Here is a 27,840-nt window from a genome sequence, read left to right as displayed (position 1 = left end):
CCCGTTATGTTGCGTTTTCCTAACACCTTGATTATTTTGTCTGCAAGGGCTCAGAGCGCTTATTTGGACTGTTGCAAAACTTTGAGCAAAACTCAGCTAGTAAGTAAGCGTCCCTACATCCCCATGAATGGTGCGGGAGATCCAGCCCTTGCCCGCCGCCCCTTAGCAGGGTGCTATCTGCACCTGGTGCTGTACTCCACCCTCCCCAGCTCACACGGAAAACCCCCTGGGGCTACCGGAGGTGTCCTCCAAGGAGCAGGGCCTTGGACGGGGGTCTGTGCACTATTTTTGAGGCACTGGGTATTTTTTTTTTTTAAGCAGGACTACAAACAATAAAGCCGATTTGCGCGCTGTGAAGGCTGGATGGGGTCCGGATGCCACGCACGGGCTGTGGCCCCGTCTGCTCATTGTTGCTCATTCCTGAGCTAATTCACCCTTTTGGGGGGGGGCTCCCTACCTTTGAAAAGGACACATCAGCTTTTTGCCCATGTCACAAAAAGTCCTTCTTAAGGGCGCCCGATGATGAGCGGTGACTGGGTGAGAGGCTGAAAAAATTAAGAAAGTTCCCGAAATCGCAAGAAGTTAGGACCGCATATGCTTTTTTTTTTTTTTACAGCCAGCGGGGTGCGTGCCTGTGTGCATGTGCGTGTGCGTGGAAAGATTATGGGTGACAGTTTTCTCCACGATGACACTTTCTTGGGGCCGGCCAGTGGAGATACCCAGACGCACACTCCAAATCTCCGAATTTGGGCTCTCCGTTTTAAATCAGAGAAGCAATTTAATCTGTGCCCTATGAATCAATTTAGCGATGATTACGGAGCAAAAGCGCCTTGACACATACCGGTCCGCACATCTACCTTATGCGTACGGAATCCGCTGATCTGTTCTTTAATATATTAAAAATGAGGGCTATTACTGGGGCGACTGACTCCTCAACAAACACATTTTCATAGACTTCTGGCATGGTGATTGCTTTGTGTGAAATCGTGTTTGGGTGATAATAAGTAAAATCAGCGGCGTGTGTATTGCATGTCCGACCTAAGCGCTTGCTGGCTGCCTCCGGACGCTCCCGGTCCTCCCATGCTGAGCGGTGCGTGCGGGGCCGACAAACAATCGCTTAGGAACAGGAGGCAGGCAATTTGCGTGCTTTGCATTTGTTATTCCAATTGCGCCTGGCGAAGCGAAGCGGATGATTGTTTAGCGCCCGACGGACACTTGTGGGTTTTGGCCCCGTGGAGGACGCTCAGCACGGGCTGCGCATCACCTTCCCCGCTCCTGCCTCCCCGCGGACACTGCAGCCCGCTGATTGAGGGGCAGCCAGGATGGGGAGCCCCCGCCTTGCAGGGGGTGAGCTCCCTGAGAGGGAGAGAGAATAACCGGCTGAGTAACTGGAGTAGAGCGGGGTCTGGGTCCCTGTGACCTCTTCCCAGAAAGTCCCTTCTGCAAGAGGACACAGCTCCCAGACTCCCTTTGCCTAATCTTGGAACCAGCTGATAGAGACCCTGCGGTGGGTGGGGGTGGGGATAGCACGCTCCTTTGCCCCAATGCAAAAAACTAGAAAAATGCTCCAAAGTCTACCCCCCAGTCTCCTTGGCGAACAGGCGACAATTAGCTAGCCTTATTAATTCTTATGGTTGTAAGGGACCCAATGATGGTTGGCGTTGTTTCCATCAACTTAAAACCAAAAACAAACAAACAAACAAAAAAACAACCAACCCGAGACCTACAGAGGAGGGATCATTTCCAAGGTGGCTGTGTTGCGTGGATAACTGACGCTCAGACTCTCCGTACAGTGCTCTTCCTTCCAGGAATCCGAGGGTAGTGAGAGAGCACTGCAGAAAGGCAAGGGGCGAAGTCTAGAGGTTTGCTAAATCTCATGATTAAAAAAAAAAAAACAATGTACCAAGTGGAAGCATGACACATGGTGGGGGGGGGCAGGGAGGCTGCCTTATTTAAAAACTAGAAAGCGCTCTTTTAGAAATCTAGCTGGTGTCTCCGCGCGCCTTGCTGATCTGAGCACCTTTGCAGAAAAGGATGAGGAATCTGCCTCGGTTTCCCGCAGTGCTTCTGTGACTCCGACTCCGCTTGGCTCAGCAAAGGTCTTAAAAGATCCACTCACATAAGTGCTGCCCCAGCACCCAACCCTGAACACAAACGCGGCCAGAGTCACTGCAGGAGCTGCAGCCTTTAGTTGTCTTCCATCGACTGCCCTGCAGAATCAAACCCAGGAAAGGTTGGCGGGGGGATGTGTGCCCGGAAACTGGTGATTTTTTAAGTCTCCCAGAGTGGGGGGAAAAATGCCTCTATCCCTGGTTCTTTCCCTAGACCTGACCTCTCAGAAGGGGAGGGTCACACTCTTATCCCCTGGGAGCGGTTTCTAATTGTTAAAAAAAAAAAAAAAATCGATTGCCTCCCCAAACTGAGAGCCATCTCGGTCTTGCCCTCATCTGCCACTACAACTAATTCTGAGTCTGCTCAGCATTCGGAGAAGCAAGGCTCCTGGGCCACAAGCGGGTGGGCCCGAGGGTGCAGAGGTCGGCGAGGGGAGGGAGGCCTAGGAGAAGAGCCGCCGCCTAGCTTCTCCCGGCCACACTGGCAGGCGCGCCCACCGCGGGGACCATGCCCGGGCCTGACCTGAGCTTCGCGCCACCGCTCCTCTGACCGGGGAACAGCGACTGACAAGTGCCCTGTCCCCTTTGCCTTACCGCTGGGCGGAGGCAGCCCCCAGACTTTGCCTTTCTGGAGCAACAGCAGACAACCCTGCGGGGATCCCTGTTAATTAGCCTGCGAGCCACAGGGAGAAATGGGGGTGAGTTAAAGGTGGCCCTTCTACGGCGAACCCCAACCCGGCCCTCGGCCTGTGTCGCTGGGGCTCAGCCCTACCCCTATCCCTACCCCTGCCCCTGCAGTGGCTGGAGGTGCCAGCGCAAAGAGCCGACAAAGGCCATCTCTGCAAGACTAGGGCTTGCCCCGGGCCCGCCAGGACCTCGGGGGCTCCTTTCGTTCCGCGCGCACCCATCGCCTACCTTCTCGAAGGGCGTCCGCCGCCTGCGCTTGGCCGTGGGCTGGAGGCATCTCCAGCAGCTCGGCCGGCTGGGGCTCCGGTGAATCACGGCGGCCGCCTGCAGCGAGCGGGCCCGGCTTCGGCCAGGCCGCCGGGGCTCGGGGAGCGCAGCTTGGGGCCTGTCGGGTGAAGGGCAGCTAGGGGGCCTGTCCCAGCCAGGGAGCTGGCAAGACGGATGGGGGGAAATGCAGCTGGACTGTTGGGGGAAGGAGTGGGGAATCCCCAGAGCCCCATTTTTGGATTTTTGGATTGCAACAAAACAAAACAAAACAAAACCAACAACCCATCTGGAGGAGAAGACACCCCATTTCCAAGAATAATTTTTATAAAGGAAGAGAAAAAGCGTAAAACCTACCGACAGCCACGCAGGGAGCAGCTAGACACGTCCCTTCCCTTCGGAGTGCTACTCTTGGTGGCGAATTTTAATGAGCGGCTGAATTTGGTCTCCGCTGTGTAAAGGGCCTACGGATTCCTATGGTAGTTTTCAGACCCAAAGTGACTGCGGGGGGAAAAAAAATATAAACACATATTTTTAAGAACCAACAACGCACCTCTCGCATCGATTTTTGTCTTCACAAATTTTGGCCTTTGCAAAAACAAAAAAAGGGTTGGGGGCTGGGGTTTACCGGTTCCACCCGGGAGAGAACCTCGAAATTCAAAAAAAAAAAAAAAAAAAAAGAGGTGAAACCTGGCGGTGAGTGTTTTTTTTGGGGGGGGGGGGAAGTCCGGAGGAAGAGCGGAGTTTTGCATTTTGCTGGAGACAGGACGCAGCCCCTCGTTATTTTCCAAAACAAAACAAATTCCGAAGTGGGACAAAAAGGAGCCCCAAAGTAAAACTGGCCACAGTGAATTTGGGAGTTTCTCGCAGAGGAAATCGCACCCAATAATAGGACCCAATCTGAGAAGAAAAAAAAAAAAAGGGGTGGGGGCGGAGAGGTCGGGCGGAGGGAGCTGTTAACTGCGCCGCACAATGGAATTAATGAGATTAACCGGAGCAATTAGGGCGCCCGCCCAGCTCGGCCGGGCCCCGCGGCGGGGCCCGCTGAATGGGAAAGATTAGGTTAATTTCATTAATTTGCAATCCACAATCCCTCTTCTGGCCCCCCGCAGCCCCCTCCCCTTGGCACCTCTCCCCCTCCCCCCTCGCCCTCAAGCCCCCCCACCCACCCACCCAAAGGAACAGAAAGGGCCAAATCTGGTTCTGTTTGTCATCTGCATATTACCAGGAACTAAATCCAGGATGACGTCGACTCAGTATAAAACCAACAAGAGGTTCAGGCGGCCTGAACTCCGTCCTCCCCGCGGGTTGAGCTCGGCGAGCGCTGCAGCGCGGGGAGGGCGGGAGGAGGGCGAGCGGACGAGGGGGCGGGGAGGGGCGCGGGGCTGCGCGCTCGGCCGCGCTCTCTTTCGCTTTGGTCCGCGGCTGCAGGCGAGAGGACCCCCCCCCCGCCCGCGCCGCTTTGAGGCTTTTTCCCCGGCGCCTCCCCGCCGCCCCCGGTCCCGGCGCGGGGCTCGGGGATGCCCGCCAGCATGTTCAGCATCGACAACATCCTGGCCGCCCGGCCGCGCTGCAAAGACTCGGTGCTGCCGGTGGCGCCCAGCGCCGCGGCTCCGGTCGTCTTCCCGGCCCTGCACGGGGACTCGCTCTACGGCGCGGGCGGCGGCGCCTCCTCGGACTATGGCGCCTTCTACCCGCGGCCCGTGGCCCCCGGCGGCGCAGGCCTCCCGGCCGCGGTCGGCGGCTCCCGCCTCGGCTACAACAACTACTTCTACGGGCAGCTGCACGTGCAGGCGGCCCCCGTGGGCCCGGCCTGCTGCGGGGCTGTGCCGCCGCTCGGCGCCCAGCAGTGCTCCTGCGTCCCGACGCCCCCAGGTAGGGTCGCGCCCGGCGCCCGGTGCCCGCTGCCCGCTGCCCGGTGCCCGGGCCGTGGGCGGGCGGCGGCGCTGGCGGTCCCCGGTTGCACAGACTTTCCTCCTTGCGCTTGCGAGCTCGCTCCCCCTGCATCACACACACCCCTCCTTTTTTACTTTATTTTATTTCTGTGTGTGTGTGTGTGTGTGGCCGATCGGGCACGGGAGGTTGTACACTTGCTGCAAACTTTAGGCGACAGTGAGAGGAGACCAACTGGCTCAGGGGCTGCGCGGGGAGACCGGGCTTTTGGGGATTCCCGAAGTGGCCCTGGGAGTGTGCGCGCGGACGCACTGCCCTCGCCTCGGCTTGCCGCGCACCGCCCGGATTCCCCGCACCCTGCTGCAGAGGATCTGCCCGTGGGCGCGGAGCCGGCTGACCTGGAGCGCTCCTCTGTCGCAGGCTACGAGGGCCCGGGCTCGGTGCTGGTGTCCCCGGTCCCGCACCAGATGCTGCCCTACATGAACGTGGGCACGCTGTCGCGCACCGAGCTGCAACTCCTCAACCAGCTGCACTGCCGGCGGAAGCGGCGGCACCGCACCATCTTCACCGACGAGCAGCTCGAAGCGCTGGAGAACCTCTTCCAGGAGACCAAGTACCCGGACGTGGGGACCCGCGAGCAGCTGGCGCGGAAGGTGCACCTCCGCGAGGAGAAAGTGGAGGTGGGCGCGCCCGCCGGCCCCCCGCGGCGACCTCGGGGCCCTGCAGCCCGGCCCGGCCCAGGCCTCCCCGAGCCTCCCCGACGCCCCGGGCGGCCCGCAGGCTGCAGGAGCGCGCTGTAGGCCCGGGGAGTTGCATGCATGCAAATGCAGAAGCGGGAGCAGGTCTCCCGGTCCTTCGGTGGGCGTGCGCGCGGGGTCCCCGGGTGCCCACCCCGGCCTGGGGGTGTCCGCCCCCCCCCCCCCCCCCGGGAGCGCGCCTCTGGTCTTACCGCTTGTTTTGTCCTCCGTTGCGCAACAGGTCTGGTTTAAAAACCGCCGTGCCAAGTGGCGGCGGCAGAAGCGGTCCTCGTCGGAGGAGTCGGAGAACGCAGAGAAGTGGAACAAGACCTCGTCCAAGGCGTCCCCCGAGAAGAGGGAAGAGGAAGGTAAAAGCGATTTGGACTCGGACAGCTGACGGCCGCGGGCCGGCCGTGGCTCTTGCCTAACTCGAAGGACTTGCACAGACAGAGGATGCTACTTTCTTGCACACGCGCTGCCTTGCGGGAGGGGGTCGAGAAAGAGGAACGAGGAGCTGTAAATAGTGTACAGAGCCGGGAGGGCCGGCGCCTGGGGTCGGTCGCGCCCGGGGCCCCGAGGCCAGGAGGTCTGAGCCCGCAGGCGCCCGGCTCCCCACCGTAGTATTTATAGTTAAGTTAACGGTGACAATACAATAAAGTGATGGCGATGTAGACGGGCCACATTCTGTATTTCATACCCATCCCACCTCCTGAGCGCCCCCCCCAAAAAAAACCAGAAATCTACCACTTTACTTAGTTCTGTAGTTTCGAAAGAAAAATCGGACAGCTCTGATCTGTCCTGGGGAGAAAAGAAAAAAAAGGAAAAGAAACTCTGGGTGTGAATCAGTCACAGAATGAGTGTCCTGCTTTAAAATCCACTCAGGTCTCCGGGTCTCCGGGAAGAGGTGGAGAGGGGTTTGCCGGGTTGTTGGGGGGTGAGTGGCATTGCCTTCCTGCTCCCCCCGACCAGTGGGGAGAACCAGGGCGCTTCTCCCTTGCGGCCCGTGGGAAGCCCTAGAGGGAAAGTAGGATCTACCCCGGAGCTGGGCGATCCTGGGAGCCTCTTGCCAGAGCCAGCTCAGCCGTCCCCGTTCCCACGAAATCTTCAGACCTAAGGCTGCGAGTCCTAGGATGGAATTAGGTGGTAGGCATGCCTCTCTCCCGACACTTTTCTGAATCTTTCTCGGCCACTCTGCTGCTCCTCTTCTTGCCGGGCAGCAAGACCCAGATGGCCCCACAATCTGCTGGGCAGGACTTCGGCCCAGCGTCGGCTCTAAGCTGTGGGCCCCGAGACCCACTGGGGACCTCGGCCGGCGCCGCTGGGCTGTGGTGCTTTAACCCAGGCATTTGGGGTGGCCAGGTCTGCACCCTGAGTTCTGTCGGCCAACCAGGTACAAGAGCGCAGGGTGGCTGCAGTGGCACTTCTAGACAGGAGCGCTGATGCCTTTGGCTTCCCCTCCTCCCCCGCCAATCTCCCCCTCTGCACTAGATGGGGCCCGAGAAGGAGCATCCCCGGAGCACAGCTGGTGGGCTGGTCAGCAGCTTGTGAAGGACTGGAGAGGCAGAGAAGCTTCTCGGTGCTGGTGCCGCCTGAGCGCTTGGGACAGGGATGAAGACAAGAACATGCATTTTGTATGGTTCCCCAGGCCACCGGGCAGCGGTTGGGGTGGGTGGAGACCAAGGGCCAGCAGGAATGGTTTTTAATGCTTCAACTTTATTGATTTTACAATAAATCCATTTTATAGATAAGGAAGCTAAGGCTCTGAGAGCTTCCCGGGGTGGTGGACTTGTGTGCTAGCCAGGGAAGTAATGCCCTTGTTCTACTTTCTTCGGCTGCCTGGGGTATTTGTGGTACCGTCCTTCCAGGGGAAGATTGTGCATCCTGGTTGCGGAACCAGCACATGCAGAAGGGCTTTTTACAAGAGGCGGCATTTTTCCCACAGCATTTTCATGTTTAAAAGGTAAAAGTGACTCCTGGAGCATGTGAAGGGACACTTACGAACTATGGAGTAACTCTCAGACCGCCTTTTTAATAAGGAGCATCCCTAGGTGGAAGCAGGAGACAGCTGTTTGGAGGCCAGGTGTGCCTTGGGGGTGTCAGGGTCGCCTTGGTTCATGTGTGACCTTGAGCAAATTACCGAACACCTTTGGCTTTGCACCTTCTGTGACTATAAAATGGGCACAACCAGAATATCTGCTTCCCTGGGGTTGGTGTGGACACAAACTCAATTAGAACAGCTGGCATAGGAGAATCCTTCAGCATGGCTTCTAATTTAAAAAAAAAAATACTACTATGATTTATATTGTCAGACCCAGCGCTTCAAGATTTATGTACATTATTTCAGTTTACTTTTCAAGAAACTGAGATGCGGAGTTCTCACCATTTTCCAATTGAGAAAATTAAGGTTCAGAAAAGTTAAATGCTTTAACAACATTCAGCATTAGCAAATAATCATCTTTGGGCATCTTTGCCCAAGTAAGTTTTCTACCGTAATTGGAAATGTTTCCACTAATACCAGTTCCGGTGAGAAATACTTAAGAGGCCATTGCATTCATTTCAAATGAACCTTAGACTTCAGACTTCCATGGTTGAGAAAGCCTTGCCTTTCCCTACGCCCCTCCTCCATTGCTGTTCCTAAGTACTGTCACCTGTCCCATTGGAGACTGGTGAGCCTACAGGGGGAGCCAGGAAGAGCTCTGACTTCTACCCCTACAGTCTAGAACACTCTAACAATGTAGGACCTAAGTGGGCAGTGTCATTCCAGCCTGAGACATCTGACATTCCAGAACTCTAACTCCTGTGTCTCTGTCTGTGACTTACCCTTGGACTCCCTATAAACAGGAATCATTTAAAAAATGACCTGCATTTGTCTAATCTGGAGAGGTGGCCTTATCAGGTGCCAGGGAGAGAGAGATTGAAGGAGGAAGAGGTCCTCAGACATTCCTCCCCCAGGAGCACTCGGTGAAAAGCCAGGACAAATGGAGTGTGCAAGGGGGGTGGGGGCAGAGCCAGGGAGCTGCTCTAGCTTGGTGACAAGACAAAGGTCCTTTCCTGTCTGTGTCTCCATGCCGGAGGATCCTGCACCATGCTTCAGCCTAGGCCCAGCTCACTGGAAACGAACATAATAAACTAATCTGGAGTGAAGAGGGAAATGTCAGGAAGGTCTCATACACCTCACTCACTTCCGGATTCCCCAATCAGCTATGCGGCTCATTTTGTCTGGAGCCAGGGAGGGCTAATGTCATGGAGCAGAGGACACCTGGGCTTCAAGAGCTGTCTTTGGGCCTTGTAATTGTCTTTGGTGAGAATTGGGATCACAGTGTTGGAACGTGGCATATATATGTGCTGGAGGGGGCACTGCCTGAATGGCCTGTAGCCTGTACAACCTTCCCTCCAAATGAGAGTGTTGTCCCCATTTGACAGTTGAGCAGACTGAGGCACAAAGTTAACACAAGGGCCCAAATGAGAACTGTCATCTTTAAAGGATGAGCCTTTTTTTTTTTTTTTAAAGATTTTATTTATTCATGAGAGACACAGAGAAAGAGAGACATGGGCAGAGGGAAAAGCAGGCTCCCTGTGGGGAGCCTGATGCAGGATTCGGTCCCAAGACCCCGGGATCACACCCTGAGCCAAAGGCAGATGCTCAACCACTGAGCCACCCAGGTGCCCCAGGACAAGGCCCTTAGTTTCCATAAATTGGTCTGCCTCGCTGAACTAAGCATTCTTTTTGGTGGGGGTGACAGCTGTGCATAAAAGTTCCCCTACAGCAAATGATGCAGGAACGAATGCACTTGCCCCTGGGGGACGTGGGGATTAATCTGCCCTAAAGTGCCAGAAAGATTCTGGCAAAGAATGACAATGATAGCGTCTCCCAGGAGTCTAGCACTTTCCACCCCAGAGCCCTTCCTACATACATCTCTGGCCCTCTGCAGGTGAGAATCAGCAGCCCATTTTGCAGATGGGAAGTAGAGGTTCAGACAAACTAAATGCCTTGCTGGGGACACACAGTAAATGGCAGATCCCCCAAACCCCAAGCCTGAGCAGACTGTCCCGCACACCCCTTGGGGTGGCAGCAAGGTATGAGGTAATGGCTTCCAGCTGCCCCAGGGCCAAGGAGGGCCCTGGCTTCGGGCAGCTGACAAGCACCAAGAAGGTGGGGGTGGGGGCGGCGTGGCAGGGGAAGAAACCAGATTCTCGGGTTCTGGGTATACCGCGTGGAGGGTATGTTCTCACCATTGTTGCAGTGGGTTGGGGGGGTGGGTGGAAGGGCCTGAAAACAAGTGCTTGATCAACCGTACCCCTGGGGTGGATATGTCAGTGGCGGTTCTTGAATCCAGTTGCCTCTTACTGACTTCTGAACTTTGAGCTCATGTCTTAGGAGCCTGGTGTGAAGGATGCCCTTTCAATGGGTACCTGTGAGATGGAAGCTGGTGGATTCCTCTTGTTTCTTTGTGTGGGGGAGGGGAGGAACTGGAGGCTAAGAGGTAGGGGTCACAGGGCGCTCTTTCTGAATTGTGCTCAAGTGGAATTGTTCCCGCACCAGGGCTCCTCCCCCACCGTGAGGATCTCCTCCAGTCAGGTCTCCCCCAATTCACTGTCCCTTGTTCATGGCACATTGCAAACGCAAACCTCCACCTTAAGGAAGGCGGAATCCCAGCCTGGGGGCCTGCAGGGGTGTGGGGTAGGGGTGGAGAGTGACAGTGGTGTGGCAAGTGGACTGGCTGGGTGGCTGGTACAGGTGTGCATCTGGATGGGGCCACGTGCTCAGTCCCCTGAGTGACCCTGGAGAGGTTCCTTCCTCACCTGCACGATGGGCTCGGCTGGGGGATTAGAGATAATGTAAGAACCCAGCAGAGTGTCTGACACATTTATTATCGTGCGCTTTGAAAAACACCCTCCAATTGTCTGGATAATGCCCTGCCTGCATAAGTAGGTTGGAGTTAGGAATTAAGGAATGCCCCCTTGTTTTTAATTGTCCCTGGCTTAGGAGTTTATGCGTGACCGCAGGACACAGACTGTAGTGACATTAAATGTGACTGCGGTGGATTTAAGACGAGGTGTGATAGGTTGTATTCTCCCTAAGAGGTTTAGGGCAAGGAGATGTAGGGTGAAGGAGAGAATGCCCAGGGGTGTGGGTTCGGATTCCACTTCCGAGTTTTATGAAATGACCTTGAAGTTTTGCAAAAGTTAAAAATGAAAACAAAACTGCTGCAGCCAGCGCACAGCTCCCTGAAAGTTCCAGAAGAGACGAATAGGCAGCTGGAACTTTCCGTTGCGGGGGGCTTCTCACTCTTTGGGGAGACACGGTGTGTCCCGAGGCCTGTCCCTAGACCCATGTTGACAACACAGAAGACCTCTGGCTTGGTTTTAAATCTGGGATGGGGAGAAAAAGCCATTGTCTTTTCAGTCCAAACGACCCACGGAACGAGCAGGATAAATTACGGCGTGTTGCGGTATTTTTAAGTGTGTCTATAATTTTTGGCTTCCAGCAGCCCTCATTTGTTCTCAAGTGTCCAGCCCTGGGAAGCATCAGTGAAGAGAGATCTTAATCCCACTCTCAAACCCTCTCTTCCTTGGGAGTTCGAGACACTTGTACCTTCTGTTTTGCTAATTCCGAGGTCCTCTGGAGTCTGCTGACCAGAGCAAGCGACCCACCTACCCCTACCTACCGGGTCAGTTGCGTGAGCTGCATTTTGCAGATTGTCCTCCCTCCGTCCCTCCCTTAACCTGAGCAGATTTATAGAAGCTATAATTAGTGAGGTAATTTTAGCTGTGATGGACAGAGTTCAAAACTGTCCATATCCTTTCCCCGATCTGCCCGTTGGATAATGCCGAGCCCGGGAAATGCTTCCACCCTGTTGCATTATCGGGGAGGCTCCTGACCCCCGAAAATGCCAGCACAACGGGTTAAAGAGACCAGTTCTCTTTGTCGGACCGAGCGAGGCCGAGCTCCTTCCCTGGCGTGAACATTGCTTTCCTCCGGCTGTTGCCCTGTTCCCAGTGCTCAGGACTCACACATGGTAACTTGTTTAACATTTTTCGTGGGGGAGGATGGGGCGGAGGCAGGAATATCTTAAAAGTAAGCATTTTTCAGAGGAATAAACCACCATGTCCTGCAGCCTGCAGTGAGAAAGATGGGGTGCTACAGGTGCAGTGTCCCAAGTGGCCGTCCGGCACGTGGCCACAGGGCTGCCCTGAGAAGGGACATAGCGACAAGGGCCTCCCTCCAGCGAGGGGGTGAGCGTGTGGCTTGGGAGGGGCTCCCCCAGCCAGGTAGGGGCTCCCTCCCGGCAGGCCAGCCTCGGGGCCGGCGTGGTCTGGATCACACCAGCCAGTGTTTGACCAGCCGGCCTCACCGTGACTGTGTCCCCTTTAATCGTGTCCCAAGCAAATTATTGACATCACCCAGCAAGGCCTGGAGACGCTTCTTTCCAGATGGAGTATGGCTAATCCTCCTTTGAAAATCCTCAAAGTGCTAACTATGGGACCAGAAAAATAAGACTGCCCTTCTCCAAGAAGCAGGGAGGCCCAGAGCGCTTGGAAAGTCCCCCCTCTGCGAGGGAGACTCAGAACTCTGTGAAGTCGGAATCCCAGCTGGTTGTTTCATCTGAAGATGTTCAGACTTGGGGCCAGATGGCTGGGACATTAGGGGATGCGCATGTTCAACATTGTTTTGTATTTGAGGAATAAATATTTAAATCTGAAACCAAGTGAATCACTTTCTACTGAAGTGGGGCAGGGATGGAAAGTTGTGTGTGCTTCTTGATGTAGCCCCCTGCCCTAAACATAACCCCAGGGCGTGTGATTCCTGCCATGCTGGGAACCTTTAAAAAGGGGGTACCCCCTCGGCGGGCTGGTGCAGGACACCAGAACCGTGGTGGTGGTGGTGCTTCCTCTGCTTTAGGGTTGCCAGCTCTGTTTCGTGTCTGCTTTTACCCTAAGACCCCCGAGGCGCATGGATGCAAACTGGGGACCCCCGTCCCTTTGTCCTCAGCTTGGTGAAAACTCCCAGGTTCTGTTTCAGCTCGGACCGGTGTCGGAACTGGTCTCTGATACAAATGTCAGCGGCTGAAGTCTTAATCCTTTTCTGGACTGTCATTAAAACTCTCAAAAGATTGTAGGTGTTTATGATTTATTTTTGTCTTAGTAGAAGATGTGCGTGTGTAGGTTTGTTTTTTTAAAGAAGGGAGATTTTTTTTTTTTCTTTTTGCGACTCCCAGGGGGTGTTGTTGTAAAAAAAAAAAAAAAATGTATCATATGTTAGTTTGGGGATTGACAAATTTCATAATCATTTTCCTGGCCATGTCCTTATCTAATCCCTTCTAAGCCTTAGGAGGCAGGGTGGAGGTGGTTACCGTCATCTGGTTACATAATAGTGGCTACTTTGACAGTTTTTGCCCCGTGTCCGGCCTGCACTGTTCTGATCGCTTTGTCATCTGTGCTTAAGCCATCCTATCCAGGTCCCTGTGAAGTTGATGTTGTTGCCACCATTAAGCAGAAGGTGATGTGACCTGTCTATACAAGGTTGGATCTTAGACTCCAAGTGCACTTCTCTTTCTGCCCTGCCAGACTTCCTTCTTAAGGGCTAGCCAGGAGGTCTGGGTTCGAATCTCTGCATGGTCACCAGCAGGCGATGATGTCACCTTCACGCTTCAGCCCTCTCATTTCCAAAATGGGAGGATTATAATTTCCTGCGACACATGAAAATTACCTGAGGTTTTGCAAATGCCAGTGATCAATCACGGGAAATACATCAACACAGTAACAACACTCATAAGTGTATAATCGAACAATATATTTATTCAAGACCTTCATGAAACGGTCATCATAATGATGGCCTCCATTCAGCCCACAAATATTAAAAGGGTGCCCAGTCTCTGCTCAGTACTGTTCCAGGTGTTTGGAGAGAGAGAGAGAGAGAGAGCCTGTGCCCTCCTAGAATTTGCTTTCTATTCGAGGAGACAGTCACTCACCAAATAGGCCGTAATTTCAGACAGGGCTAAGTACCAAGATGAAAACCAAGAGAAAAGGGTGCTGGGGGCTGGAGCAGGGTTTGGGCTGTTTTATAGCGTGGTCTGAGGTCTGTGCGGTGAGGGGGTTAAATGCCATCTCGAGTAACCCTCCAGAGCAGGGTGGGCAGCCGATGCCCATGGGCCAATCTGGCCCACTGCCTGTTTTTTTCCCATAAAGTTTTATTGGAACACAGCCATGCCTGGTTCATTTATGTCTTGTCTGTGGTCACTTTCCCCTGTGAAGGAAGAGTTGAGTAGTTGCAGTAGAGGCTGTAGGGCCCACGGAAACTGAAATAGCTGCTTGCTGCCTGGTCTCTCACAGAGTAACTTTGCTGGCCCCTGGTTTAAAAAATTTAGAGTTCAAGCTAAAAATGGAAACTGTGGCTGATAAGGGGTGCAGCGAGGATTTATACCTATTTACCTAATGCTGTATTTCCTTCTCTGTGCTTTTAGCTCAGCATTAGGCCCCTGTGATGGGGTGAGTTGGGGGGAGGTCAGAGGGTAGGACATAAGGCGGAGCGGTGAAACACAATATGGTGCCTGATGCCGGGGTTGCTGCTTTCTCAGTGATGTGCAGGAAATGATTTTAGACCAGTGGAAAACAGGATGTCAAGAAATCCCAAATTATGTGTCATTGACTAGGAGACCAAGAGGGAAGACAGCCGCAATCCCAGAAGGCTTCCTGGAGGAAGTGGGAGTTGCAGGGAAGGTTTGCATTTGGCCACGCAGAGCCGAAGCACCGAGAGAGGCAGGTACGGTGGCGGCAAGGAGACCACGTAGTCAGATCAGAGAGGAGGCTGGCGCTCCCTCCGTTCCTCCAATACTTGCCATGCCCCTGCTGAGCGCCAGGCAGGCCCCAGGCCGAGTTGGGTCACAAACACAAACGGAGCAGTGTCCATCCTCAGGCAGGTGCACTCTGGGCTGGCTGCTCCAGTACTAAATATTGGTGCTGGGGTGGAGCGGGGCCCACGAAATGCTGTGGTTGGGCAGAGGTGGGGCCCTAGAAGCTTCTGAGAGCAGATCCCTGGAGCCACATACTTTGAGGCACATGGTGATGAGGGAGGGGAGAGAGAGAGAGCACCTTCAGGAAGAGGGAGCCGTTTGAGCCAAGGCATGGAGGTGGGAGGGGAGGGTGCGGAGGCAAACCGGCCATGGGCGGCTTTGGCAGGGCAGAGGCTGGAGGGCACTGAGGGCAGGAGCCTGGTGGGTGTCTTGTTGGGCATGTGCAGTGCTCAGGTCACTTTTTTTTTTTTTTAAGATTTTATTTATTCATGAGAGATAGAGAGAAGCAGAGGCACAGGCAGAGGGAGAAGCAGGCTCCATGCAGGGAGCCCAATGCGGGACTCGATCCTGGGACTCCAGGATGACGCTTGGGCCGAAGGCAGGCGCTCAACCACTGAGCCACCCAGGGATCCCCTCAGGTCACTGTTTTAAAGCTGACTTGCAGAATAGGCATCCCTGCCCTCCTAGATGTCGGAAGACAGGGAGATAGCCAGGGTCACGCTGACACGTGAGTGATTCACGTCCACCGCCAGCCACGGGGGCCGTGTCCCGTCAGCATCTGCTCGGCATCCTCTCCATCTCCTATCGGAGCAGAGGAAAACATCTCGCTCAGAGCCTTCTGCAGAGAAGGGTTTTTTTTGTTTTGTTTTGTTTTGTTTTGGAAGGGATTTTAAAATACAGTGATTTGTGGCGGGTAGTTGAGTTCATCAAAGTAATTTTTCCAGATGCTGTAATTTTTGGGCAGCTGACACGTCAAGGCTCCCTCATCTCCACCGCCTCCCCCAGGCTCCGAGTCCCCCCGCCAGCCTCAGGCACCGGTCCTGCCCCACGGGAACCGGCCCAGGCACGCGGACGGCATCTTGCAGATCGTCCTCCACGGCCCTTAACGCTCTGTGTCTGTAGCGACCATGGGATGGGATGTGGGCGGCGTGGGGTCTGTTCTTCCCATTTTACGGAGGAGGAACTGGATCAGAGGCATCAGGCTGCTTTCCTGAGATCGCGCGGCCGCGAAGAAAACGAGTGGAAGAGCAGAAGTCTCCAGCCCTGGAACTTTCCATTTGTATCTGGCTCTGCCTGCTGTTGGGAGTGTAGCTGCCCTTTCTGGATGTGACAGCGTGTTGGTGTCCGTGTGAAGTGAGGCTCAAACCCGTGCCCCTCCTGGGAACCGAATCTTCCAATGCCCTTTCCTCCAGGCAGCCTTCTTGACCACTCCAGCCTTGCGTAGGCCTCAAAGGCTTTGGCCTGATCTCTTGTGCCTTCTAAGGGTTTGTAAAGATCCTTGGATGTGCTTGGACGTCATACAGACCCATACTGTCATGATGGTCCCCTCCCCAAATAAATCAAGCTTTGCGTTTGGCAGTGACCGTGACATTCTAATGCTTTAGAGAGCAGATTGGCCCCAAATACCTGTGGCTACCACCCTCCCCCGCCTCTGTACAGATGTCCATGGCATTGGCATAGACTCTCACCCCTTCCTTATCAGGGGGGATCACCTCCATTCAAAACCTCTGGCAAAAGGCAGACCTGGGAGGAGTTACATTAACTCCCTGGCATAGATTTATTCTCAGGCTGCTTCATCCCGGGAACAGACCCAGGTCAGTTAGCCTGAGCTCCCCAGGCTCAGGGGAAGGGCTTAATCTGGTGGGTGACAGCCACACCCTCTCTGGGCTCTGCATCAGGGTGGGGCTGCCTCTCGGAGCACAAAGCCAGGGGACAGGAAGGATTCTTCTCCACCTGAGCCGCTGCTCTTCCTGGGAGCGTTGTGGACGGCTCGGGCCCAGGGAGTGGGGCTTGGGTGCAGGGTGACAGACGTCTTCATCTGCACTCCTGTGACCTGGACCCAGGCAGCTCCAGCCCCAGCATCCTCCTTCCTCTCTCTCACAGCTAATTATTACAACGGTAGCCTTGGAAATCTCTGATCCAGCCTGGGGGGTGGTGGGAGGAATGGGGCAGAGAGAGATCAGGATTAGCCATCAGAAGCGAGGCCTCTGCTGCTTCCTGGCTGGGTGAAACTTGGCCGCCAGGCTCAAGCTCTGGGCCTCAGTTTCCCCATCTGTTAGGGATAGTCATTAGTCCTGCCTTGTTCACCTGCCAGGGTTGTTGAGAGATTCACATGGTTTGATGAGTGTGAACAGTGTGTGATGGGCCCCATGATCACGTGTCGATCGGAGCACCTGGTGGCATGAGGACTTTAGATTGTACCTGGCAGTGTCCCTGTCAGTTCTGACTCTACTGTTTGGTCTCTCCTGTATGCATGTTGCCTCTTAGAACGATGGAGCAGTCTGGCCTGGTCACTGGTCCAGCCAGAGACATGAGGCCCCCTTGGAACGCGGGCCACAGAGAGGCATCTGTGGGACATTTAGTTTGCACCCTTTGAGGAAAGTGCAGGGCCTCCACAGGCATGGGACCTCTTTCTTCTTTTCCTGTCGTGCATTAAACTGGGGTCCCCAAGGGATAAGTTCTCGTCTTAACCCCAGGAACCTCTGAATGTAATGTTATTTGGAAAAAGGGTCTTTGTAGCTAAAGATCTCACAATGAAATCGTCCAGGATTTGGGGTGGGCTCTGAATCCAATGACTAGTGTTCTTAGAAGAAGAAGGGAGAGGGGACCCACCAGGGTCCGCCAGAGGCTGATCGGAGCGATGCTGTCACATGCCTAAGGAGCACCTGCAGCCACGCAGAGCTAGAAGGAGGCAAGGAAGGGGTCTCCCGGAGCGCCCCTGGAGGTACCGTGGCCCCACCAACACATACATTTTGGAATTCCGGCCTCCAGGACTGTAAGGTGAAAACTATCCGTTCTTTCAAGCTACCAAGTTTGCAGTAATTCCTCGTAGCAGCCCGAGGAAGCAGATACACCTGCTTTGTCCTGAAATGCTGCCCCTAAATCTGACTCATCCTACGGTTGTTTGTAATGACACTGCATTCAGGCGACCGTGACTTGCTGTTTCCTACCGCTCGGCCTGTGTTTCCCCACTGGATTTCATCCTAGGATCTGCGAGCAGGCAGCAGGGAAAACAGATGACTCTTTTGAATTTAGGAAATTAACAGTTTTTTTCCTTCTGGAAACATTATAGGATGACATTTACAGGAAAAACTTCCACGGCCCTTTGCAGCTCAAGAGTTGAGTGTGTAGACTCCAAGAGAGGAGAAGAAGAAAGGCAGGGGGGCTGGCCCGGCCACCCAGACGTAGCTCGCCGTTTCCCACCTTGGGGCATCTGTCCATGTGGTTCCCGGGGTCGAGGATACCTCTTCTCCCTGCGGTGCTGGCTCCTAAAATCCCAACAGTCCTCTGGAGCTGCTCAGGGGGCAGGAAGCAGGGAAGTAGTCACTGGCCTCTGATTCAGAGGCTCCCTGTTCTAGGCCTGGGTTTGGGGCCTGGATAGGACTCCCGCCTCGCTCGCCTTCAGTTTCTCATTCTGTAAATCTAGCTCAGCTCACGGGGCATTTACTAAAGCATCTACCCTATATCAGGCAGGGTGTTAGATGTTGGGGATCAAAGAGTGTACAGACTGGTTATGTTGTCCTTGCTTCTGATTTTAGGACCTAGGAGAGATCTGTAGAATGAATGCGTGAGTGAGTAACCCTTCCCGGGCCCTGCTGTGTGTGTTGGGGGTGGGGGTGGCAAGGGGCTGTCTGCACACACCTACCTCTCCCTCCTCTTAACCCCGCAGCAGGCAGGATGGATGACAGAGTCAGCAGGAGACAGACCAGAGAGCTGCAAATGCTGCCAAATTTGGATTTTTGCTGAATGATTGTGCTCGTGCGACGTGACCAGGTGTTTGGGTCTTTTCAGGTCGCCAGGGGGCCTAACGGCATCCTTAGACGATCCTGCCCAGACCCTAGAATGTTCCCAGAGACAAAAATCCTATTGCTGCACACCCCAAAGAACTACTGATGCCTTGACTGTGCTGGGGTTTGTTGTTTCAACATTATTTGTGGTCATCATGCCGCCACGGGTTGGGGGTTATGGAGTGTCTGTTGCCGTTACCTGGACGTTCAGCATCCCACTGGCTTTGCAGTTGGACAGACCCGGTTCTCATTCTGGCACTAACCTATCGGAGCAGGACCCCACCCTTATGACCTCTCTTAATGATCAGATGTAGGCTTTGTGATGTTGGGCACATCTCCTAACCTTTCTGAGCTTCCTTTTCTTCATCGGCAGAAAATGTAATACTCTTACCACCATGTCCACGTGGAGCCAGTTCTCAAGAAACCGGAAATATTGTTATCAGGAACTTTGTTTCATGACATGATTCTCTACTTCTGATTTTGCCTGTCTGCTAAGCTTAGGGGCTGAAGTAGGGGATGGGGAGGCGTGATCAGCTTCCTGCAGTGGCTGTAACAAGGTATCGCACACCTGGTGACTTCAAATAAGAAAGATGCACTCTCTCACAATTCTGGAGGCCCAGGAGCCTGAAGTCGAGGTCCTGGCAGGGAGATGCTCCCTCAGAAGGCTCTAGGGGCAGTTTTGTTGCTCATCTCTGGCAGCTTCCAGGGGCTGCAGGCTCCTGGGCTTGTGGCTGCATCACACCCATCTGTGTGTTGTTGGTGGCCAGTTCCCCTGTGTCTCTGGGTCAGATCTCCTTCTGCCTTTCTCTGATGGGGACACTTTCATGGCATCTACAACCCACCCTAAATCCAAGATAGTCTCCTCTCGAGGTCCTTAACTAAATGACATCTGCAGAGACCCTTTTCCCATATACCCTTACATTCAGAGGTTCCTGGCGTTAGGGCATGGACACATCTTTTGGGGGCTACGACGGAGTCCACTCCAGAAAGCAGGAAAAGAAGGGATTTCTGCGAACCCATTTCTCGGCAGAGGATGAAACGCTTCTCTTATGTGCTCCTCCTCATTCTAAGAAGGTCTGTAGCAGACCTCTCCCTTGGGTTCTCACCATCTGGTCATGCCGAGGGTGATCTACATGGACTCGTGATGCTCTGAGGCCTGAGGGCCATCCCAGGGCACCCACAGGACAGGCCACAAGTGCCAGGAAGGTGACTGGTGGCAGCAAATGCCAGATGGGACTGAAGACCCCCTGTGTAATTAGCTTGGGCTGCCAAAACAGAAAATTATGGAGTGGGTGGCTTAAAAGACAGACATGTTTATTTATTTCTTTATTTTTTAAAGATTTTTGTTTATTTGAGGGAAAGCAAGAGAGAAGGAGATGAGTAGCGGGGAGGGGCAGAAGGAGAGGGAGAAGCAGGCTCCCCACTGGGCGAGGAGCCCGATGTGGGAGTCTATCCCAGGACCCCGGGATCATGACCTGAGCCGAAGGCAGACACTTAACGAGCTGAGCCACCCAGGTGCCCCAAAGACAGACATTTATCTCCTCAGTGTTCTGGAGCCTGGAAGTATAAGATCAAGGTGTTGGGAGATCTGGTTTTGTGGCCTGTGGACACTGCCTCCTCTCCTTGTCTTCCCGGGCCCTGCTTCTGTGTGTGCACGCTCCTGGGGTCTCTTCCATTGCTTCTAAGGACACCTGTCCTATCAGGTCAGGGCCCCACCCTCCTGACCTCATTTCACCTCAGTCACCTCTTTAAAGGCCCCTATCTGATCCCTGGGTGGCTCAGCGGTTTGGCACCTGCCTTTGGCCCAGGGCATGATCCTCTCTTTCTCTATCTGTGTCTCTCATGAATAAAGAAATAAAATCTTAAAAAAAAAATAAATAAAGGCCTCCATCTCCAAAGATGGGGGTTAGGGCTTCAACAAATGAATTTTGGAGGGAGGCACAATCCAATCTCTCCCACCCCCTTTGCTCAGCTTTGCCAACAGAAGCAATGTTTGATAGATTGGGCTGACCAGATGTTGGATTTCTGAAGTCGCGTGATTGTTTCCAGTTTTATTAATCAACGCTGCCTACCGGAGCTTCCACCACGTATTAAAATCTTCATGGGCCTCTAACTGATGATGCTGCCGGTGAGAGCCACCACGTTTCGAGCACTGAATGCGGTGCAGGGGCGCTTACACACTATGTATCCCGGCCTCACTTCGCCCTCCCACTATAAGCCAGGACAATGATTTGTTGCATTTGATTGATGAGTTGCTGGGGGCTTAGAAAGGGGAGATCCCCCTAGCTGGGTACCATCAGGAAGACACTGTGAAACCCCGTCTGTCTGACCCCAGAGGCTGGGCCGCCCCCTTCCCCACCATTTCTTACCCATCTTGGCTCAGAGGAGGACATTCAACACACAACTACTACTTGGGTACTGCCACTCTTTTTTTTTTTTTTTTTAAGATTTTATTTATTTATTCATGAGAGACACACAGAGAGAGGCAGAGACACAGGCAGAGGGAGAAGCAGGCTCCCCGATGCGGGACTCGATCCCAGGACCCCGGGATCACACCCTGAGCCAAAGGCAGATGCTCAACCACTGGGCCACCCAGGTGTCCCACCACCCTTTCTTTTATTCCAAAAAGGCCTGATCCCCCCCCCCCACCCGATCCCGCAACTTCTCCCTCTCTCTTTGGAAGGCTATGGCCCTGGCCAGATAAATTGTTGTCCTCTTTTCAATAATCCCAAAGCCAGCCCCGCAGGGACGTCCGCTGGCACGCGCGGCCTTCCCCCTGCCTGCTATTACATTCAGTGCTTGGGGGAAAAACCTTCCCCACACATAGCAACGGTCTCCAGGCTGAGCCGAGCTGAGGGCTTCCAAGTAGAGGGGTCATTTGGATACTGACCAGCATCTTCATGGGATGGAGGTGACCGCCAGCCAGCCAGCCAGCCAGCCAGCCAGCCACGAAGGGTGGGTGTGTCTCTTTGCAGCCAAGGGAAGGGGGGTGGCCTCGAGGATGCTCATTCTTTCCAGTGCGTGGGGCGTTCTCGTCACTGCCCCTGGAAATCTGGATGCATTTGCCTTTGCAAGAGTGGCTTGTTTGCAGGGCAAAGGTGAAGAGACGCAGTGAGCAGCGCAGCCTCTCGCACACGCTTGTCCCCAGAAGCATCTGTTGCCAGAATGCTAGAATGCTCTCTCGTTTGCTCTTGCTTTTGTTTGGAGCCTCGCTGGAAATGAGCGATTTTCAATCATTTCGACCCCATTCGGTTGAATCCTTGAGGCTGTCTCTACTTTCCCCGTCCTGAGGGGTTGCTCTGCATTTGGTCCAAATTATGGGACCGCCGACAGACGGCAGTAAAAGTGCTTTGGCAGGCAGGGCCGGACGATGGTGGGAAGAGCTCTCCTCTGGGGATGGAGAGTGATGAGCTTGGCTCCGCTCCCCGAGACCCCTCGAGCCTGGTGACACAGTGAGCCGTTTAATCTCTCAGAGATATAGTTGCCTCAAGTATAAAACAGAGCTAATAACTCATGCCCCTTTGTTCTCTCCAGGGCACGTTACGGCAATCTTGGAAGCACAAAAGCAACTTTTTTCCCTCTTTTCCCCGAGAGAGGGAGGGATGAGTGGACTCCTCAGATGAATTGCATGTGAAATAACAGAATATGATGTTGATAACAGTCCATATTTTTGCCTGTGGAATAGTGCACATCTAAGTATTCTTTTTATAGACCCACGATAGAACATCTGGGAGGCCAAACACAGACTACACGGCCCTGGCCTGGGCTCTTGACGCAAGGCTGAGCGAGGCATTTTCGCGTCGAATGCTTGCAATCGTGGATGAGAGCAAGGAATGTTCTGGAAAGGGACAGAGACGTGGGGAGGAGTAGGGGCGTGTCCAGGATCTCACTGGAGCTGGCTGCATCTGTGAGGCGAGGGCCAGCTGAGCACAGAGTCCGGGACTGGGGGCCTCCCAGCAGTGCCCAGAGCACCAGGGAATGGGGCCAGGAAGAGGGCCCAAGCCTCAGGTCAGGGGGGTAAGGAGAGGCCGAGGTCCCGGCCCAGGCTTTCAGTCTGGTGCCAAACAGACCGGAACATCTTTGGAAGCTGGGCTCCTCGGGGTGCCCTGGCTGGCGCTGTGAGCAAGGTCAGTGGGCCCGGACCCTGCTTCTATGGGAACAGCGGTGGGGGCAGGGGGCAGACCAGCAGGATGGAATATTCTGGGCCTGAGGGGCACCGGGGCACCACGTGGAGGAGAGCTGAACTGACCCCCGTGCTCCAGGTCCACAGGACGCCCTACCCTGCAGACCGTGTGAATGCAGAGTCCCTGTGGGAGCAGCACTATTTTTAGCCAACACTGGGACAGAGAGACATAATGCAATGGGCCAGTTCTTGTCCTGGCCTCCCTGGGGCTGCCCCTCTGTACCCCACACAGCCTGTTCTCTGGGCCCCACATCAGGCCTCACTTGGCTTGTCTTTTTTGAATTTTCTTCTTCCCTCTCTCTCCCTTGCTTTTTATTCCTTCTTTTCCTGTCTGGCCCTTTCCTCCTCCAATGCCTTTTCTCTTTGGCTAGAGGCTGGGGGTGCAAAGAGGAACAGGACAGGGACCCCGCCAGGGCAGGAGACAGACTCCAGCACCGGGATGGGATCCTCTGGAGACAGTGGGTGATGCCAAGAGAGAGGTGGGTGCGGGGCGCAGCAAGGACGGGGGTGGGCAGGGACGCTTCCCTACGTCCCCTGGGCCTCCCTCAGTCTTCGGGTCTGTGCAGTGGGCCTGCTGATGCCAGTTGCTCCCTGGGGCCCAGGACTACACCAGCTACTGTGTAGACCTCGCGCCCTGAGCCGGGCACCTGAGCAGCACCCCTGCCCAGCCCGCGCTGGCTGCTTACATTGTCCTTGTTGTGCTACCTGGGAAAGGAGAGAGATGGGGTCAGGAAAGATAAGAATTAATAAAGGTTGGGGACACCTGGGGGGCTCAGCAGTTGAGCGTCTGCTTGGGCTCAGGGCGTGATTCCAGGTCTGGGGATCGAGTCCCACATCGGGCTCCCTGCAAGGAGCCTACTTCTCCCTCTGCCTGTGTCTCTGCCTCTCTCTCATGAATAAATAAATAAAAAATCTTTAAAAATAAAAGAATTAATAAAGGTTGAAAGATGCACGCCCTGTGGCCTGTTCCAGGGGTGCCACACAAAGGGTGTCCAGGTGGAGTTGACAGAGGCTGGGGCGGGGTGGGGAGGCTCTGGGGCGACAATAGAGGGACTGAATCTGCGGGGTGGGGGTGGCAGGGCTGGATTAGGGGGGCTTTAGTGGGACAATGCTCATTAATAGGGGCTGATCCCGGCTTTTCTTTCCCTCAGAATGACCCTCCCAGTGTCCTTACTGAGACAAAGATGCCACCACCGGATCAGGATAATGAGGTTGATTGTGCCATAAATTGGCAACAGCTCCATTCACCGCTTAAGACACGCACAGCTCTGTGGGTCACTTAGGAAGGGCTGCTGGGTCTTCAGGACAGGGAATTTTATTATTTTTTTAAAATTTAAATTCGATTAATCAACATACAGTGTATCACCAGTTTCAGAGGTAGAGTTCAGTGATTCATCAGTTGCATATAACACCCAGTGCTCATCACATCACATGCCCTCCTTGATGCTCATCCCCCAGTTACCCCATCCCCCCACCCCCCTCGCCTCCAAGGACAGTGAATTTTAACTTATTCGTTAGTTAATTTTAAAGATTTTACTTATTTATTTGACAGAGAGAGAGAGCACAAGCAGGACGAGCAGCAGAGGGAGAGGGAGAAGCAGGCTCCCTGCTGAGCAGGGCTGGATCCCTGGGAGACCACGATCTGAGCCGAAGGCAGACGATTAACCCATGATCCACCTGGGTGCCCCTTAGGACAGTGAATTTTATTTTATTTATTATTTATTTTATTTTATTTTATTTTATTTTATTTATTCTATTCTATTCTATTTATTTATTTTATTATTATTTTTTTTAGGACAGTGAATTTTAAAACAGAAAGTGATGAGGGAATTAAAGTCTAGATCTGTGTCTCTGTGTGTATCTGATCATATCTGTATTATAATAAAATATATATTTAGATCTTTAATCCATCTGGAATTTATTTTAGTATCTACGGTGAGATAAGAATTTAAATGTATATTTTTAAAGTGTTGGCCAGTTGTTTCAATGCTTTTTACTATATTTTCTATCACCTCCACTATTATTTTATAATATAGCATCATTTCTATTTGTGGCATCATATCTATTCTCTCTCTCTCCTTCTCTCCTCTCTCATCTATCTACATCTTTATGCCCCCTTCATTGTGTTCCCTTAGTTTATTTATTGCCGTATTGTGTAACTATCCTAGTTGTACCATAACTCTTAATATCTGATGGAATAAGATCTTGTTCTCTTCTGTTTGGTTTCTTTCCCCCCTAATTTTAGTAGCCAAATTTGTTTTACAGTTTCATTTAAAATCTCAGAGAAATAAATATCTGTTGGTATTTTGATTGGAATCACACTTAACCTCACAGATTAATTTACAGAGAATTTTTACAATTACAGAGAATCTTTGCAATTACAGAAAATCTTTACAATAGTGAATATTTCCATCCAGGACTCTGGAGTTTCTCAGTTAGCTCTTACTGTATAACAAAGCATCCTGAAACTCAGTGACCTGAAACCTAAATATTTGTTATTGCTCACATGTCTGTGAGTTGGCTGGAGACTGGCAGATTTGGGCTGGGTTCAGCTAGGTGGCTGTGCTTCCAGCTATAGATACATCTAGTTAGACTTAGCTCCCCACTAAAGCTGGGGCTTAGGGCCATTCCCTTTGTATTCCTTTTGGGCTCCAGGGCGGGGACAGCTTCTCTCATGAGAATGGCAGAGATGCAGAAAGGCAAGCAGAAGGTTCTTAAGTCCTGGCCTCAGAATGGGCACATTGTCACATATGCTTACGTTCTGTTGGCGAATCAAGTCATGTGGTCAAGCCTAGACTCAAGGGATGAAGGAACACTCTGCCCACAGTGAGGCCAAGTTCAGGAAGGGATGCAGAGAGAGAGAGAGAAAGAAATGGGGCCAGTGATATAATCGACATCAAGGTATAACTTTATATTTAATTTTTCTTTTTTGTTCCTTAATTCCTTTTATAGCATTTTGCATATGTATTTCATAATGCTCATTAGATTTATTCCTAGATATTACAGTTCTTGCTGTTATTATGAGTGGAACCCTTTTTCCATTATACATAAAAATAGTTTTTACTGGCATACAGAGAAATAGCTTATTTTATTTTATTTTTTAAGATTTTATTTATTCATTAAAGACACAGAGAGAGAGAGGCAGAGACACAGGCAGAGAAGCAGGCTCCATTCAGGGAGCCCGATGTGGGACTTGATCCCGGGACCCCAGGATCACGTCTTGGGCCACCCAGGCGTCCCGAGAAATACTTTATTTTATTATATCCAGCCACTTTACCAAATTCTTTCCCATTCAACATGATTTTCAGTTGACTTTGGGTATATACTAGGTGTACAATAATATCATTGGAAATCTATAATGATTTTGCCTATTCTCTTCTAATACTTATCTCTTATTTCTTTTCTTTAACTTATTGCACTCACTAGGTTCTCTAGAACAATAGCGAATATAATTGCATTGATAGCAGGCATCTTCATTTCCTTCTTGTAAAATAATTGCTTTTGGGTTTCACTGACAAATATTATATTTGCTGTTGGTTGTTCCATGACAAGTAATGGTAGATGCTTACAGTGAAGATAAGCCTCCTTCTAGAAAAGTAAAGAGATAAGTTTGTGAGTCAAACATGCTTTCATAAATTATTAGTTTGTGTTCTTTTTTAAGATTTTATTAATTTATTCATGAAAGACACAGAGAGAGGCAGAGACATAGGCGGAGGGAGAAGCAGGCTCCTGGTGGGGAGCCCAATGCGTGACTCGATCCCAAAACCCTGGGATCATGACCTGAGCCAAAGGCAGACGCTCAACCACTGAGCCACCCAGGTGCCCCAAATTATTAGTTTGTATTCTTTTGGCTACCAGTAATAGACATCAGCTCAGTCTACCTTCAATTAGGAAAAAACCCCAAAACCTAACAACAGCATTTATATAAGGATGTAGGACAGAAACAGCTAAGCTTGATGAAGGGCTTATGAGGTGACTCAGATTCTCCCTTCATCTCTCATCTCTGTTCCTTTCTGTGCCTCTTCCATATTTTTATATGCCTAGACTGGTATTCTCTGTTCCCCAAGTCATAGGGCAAACACATGATTCCTAGACACTGAAGCAGGATCACACTCCTCCTTTCTCTGTCCTTCATCACTCTATTTCTCCATGACCCATTCCAGATTCTAGCAGAAGGAACTCTGATCAGCCCTACCTGAGTCAGATGCCTTCCAGCTTCCAGAAAACATCGATGGTCAGGGGACAAAGATGCCTCATTGTACATGGCCCAGAGGGTCCCCATCTGGATCTGGGGAGGTGAGGAGTGGTTGTTTGGGGCAAACATTCCACAGACGTTGCTTGTGCAGAGACTGCCCTCAACCCAACAGCAGGAATCCTGGGCTTGCATCCGAAAGGCTTCAAGTCACATCCTGACTCTGCCCCAGACTCTATTCTTGACCTTGGAAATGTAAAAGCCCCCAGCCCTCCGGCTCCTGATCTTTGCCAGCTTTACTGATGTATAATCAACAAATAAAGTTGTATTATTTAACGTGTATGCCGTGATGTTTGATAAATGTATACAATGCGAGATGATCACTGCAATCAAGCTAATTGACACACTCGTCACCTCACATCGTTATCATTTTGTGTGTGTATGTGTGTGTGGTGAGAACATAGACCATCTATTCCTCAGCAAATTTCAAGTATACAATACAGTTGTATTAACTGTGGTCACCATGCTGTACCCTAGATCCGCAGAACTTACTCATCCTGCGTAACTGAAACTTTGTACCCTCATTAACCTCTCTCCATTCACCCCTGACCCCAGCTCCTGGCCACCCCCATTCTATCCTCCATTCCTATGAGCTTCACCTTTCAAGACTCCACTGATGAGTGAGATTATACAATGTCTGGCTTCTTTCACATGGTATAAGGTCCTCCAAGCTCATCAAGTTTGTCTCAAATGGCAAGATAGCCTTCTTTATTAGGGATAATTAATATTTCATATGTAGATAGGTAGATATCTCACCTTTTCTTTATCCATTCTTCCATCGATGGACACTTAGGTTGCTTCCCTACCTTGGCTACAACGAATAAGGATTTTCTCCTATTTTTTTTTTTGAGATTTTATTTATTTATTCATGAGAGACACAGAGAGTGAGGCAGAGACACAGGCAGAAGGAG

General features: G+C 52.4%; 1 protein-coding gene and 1 long non-coding RNA gene across 4 annotated transcripts; one reads left to right on the top strand and one right to left on the bottom strand.

The window, feature by feature from the left end:
• Positions 1–548: 548 nt before the first annotated feature.
• Positions 549–4,478, bottom strand: LOC140640433 (uncharacterized). Its single transcript, XR_012037156.1, has 4 exons — positions 4,288–4,478; positions 3,420–3,563; positions 3,027–3,183; positions 549–2,210 (listed from the first exon to the last, which is right to left on the bottom strand). It is a non-coding gene; the product is annotated as an uncharacterized lncRNA (long non-coding RNA).
• On the top strand, positions 4,270–27,211 carry GSC (goosecoid homeobox). Of its 3 annotated transcripts, none has more exons than XM_072839807.1 (4): positions 4,270–4,937; positions 5,376–5,635; positions 5,934–6,060; positions 7,181–12,808. In XM_072839807.1, exons 1-4 carry the CDS (start codon positions 4,583–4,585, stop codon positions 7,393–7,395), a joined length of 957 nt encoding a protein of 318 aa, XP_072695908.1. In that variant the 5' UTR covers positions 4,270–4,582; the 3' UTR covers positions 7,396–12,808. The 3 variants fall into 3 exon arrangements, with proteins under 3 accessions (XP_072695908.1, XP_072695909.1, XP_072695910.1); XM_072839808.1 differs by lacking the exon at positions 7,181–12,808 and adding an exon at positions 26,841–27,211 and having other exon boundaries at positions 4,356–4,937; XM_072839809.1 differs by lacking the exon at positions 7,181–12,808 and having other exon boundaries at positions 4,378–4,937; positions 5,934–6,363.
• The last annotated feature ends 629 nt before the right edge of the window (positions 27,212–27,840 follow it).

The sequence above is a fragment of the Canis lupus genome, chromosome 9 (genome assembly GCF_048164855.1).
Source record: "Canis lupus baileyi chromosome 9, mCanLup2.hap1, whole genome shotgun sequence".
NCBI classification, from domain to species: domain Eukaryota; kingdom Metazoa; phylum Chordata; class Mammalia; order Carnivora; family Canidae; genus Canis; species Canis lupus.
This window is presented reverse-complemented; position numbering and strand designations above follow the sequence as displayed.

What these genes read in the sequence shown, in the direction of transcription:
- GSC (XM_072839807.1), top strand. Translation starts at nt 4,583, where the DNA reads ATGCCCGCCAGCATGTTCAGCATCGACAACATCCTGGCCGCCCGGCCG. An exon ending in CTGCGTCCCGACGCCCCCAG is followed by an intron (nt 4,938 to 5,375) that starts GTAGGGTCGCGC and finishes CCTCTGTCGCAG; the next exon opens with GCTACGAGGGCCCGGGCTCG. An exon ending in TCCGCGAGGAGAAAGTGGAG is followed by an intron (nt 5,636 to 5,933) that starts GTGGGCGCGCCC and finishes GTTGCGCAACAG; the next exon opens with GTCTGGTTTAAAAACCGCCG.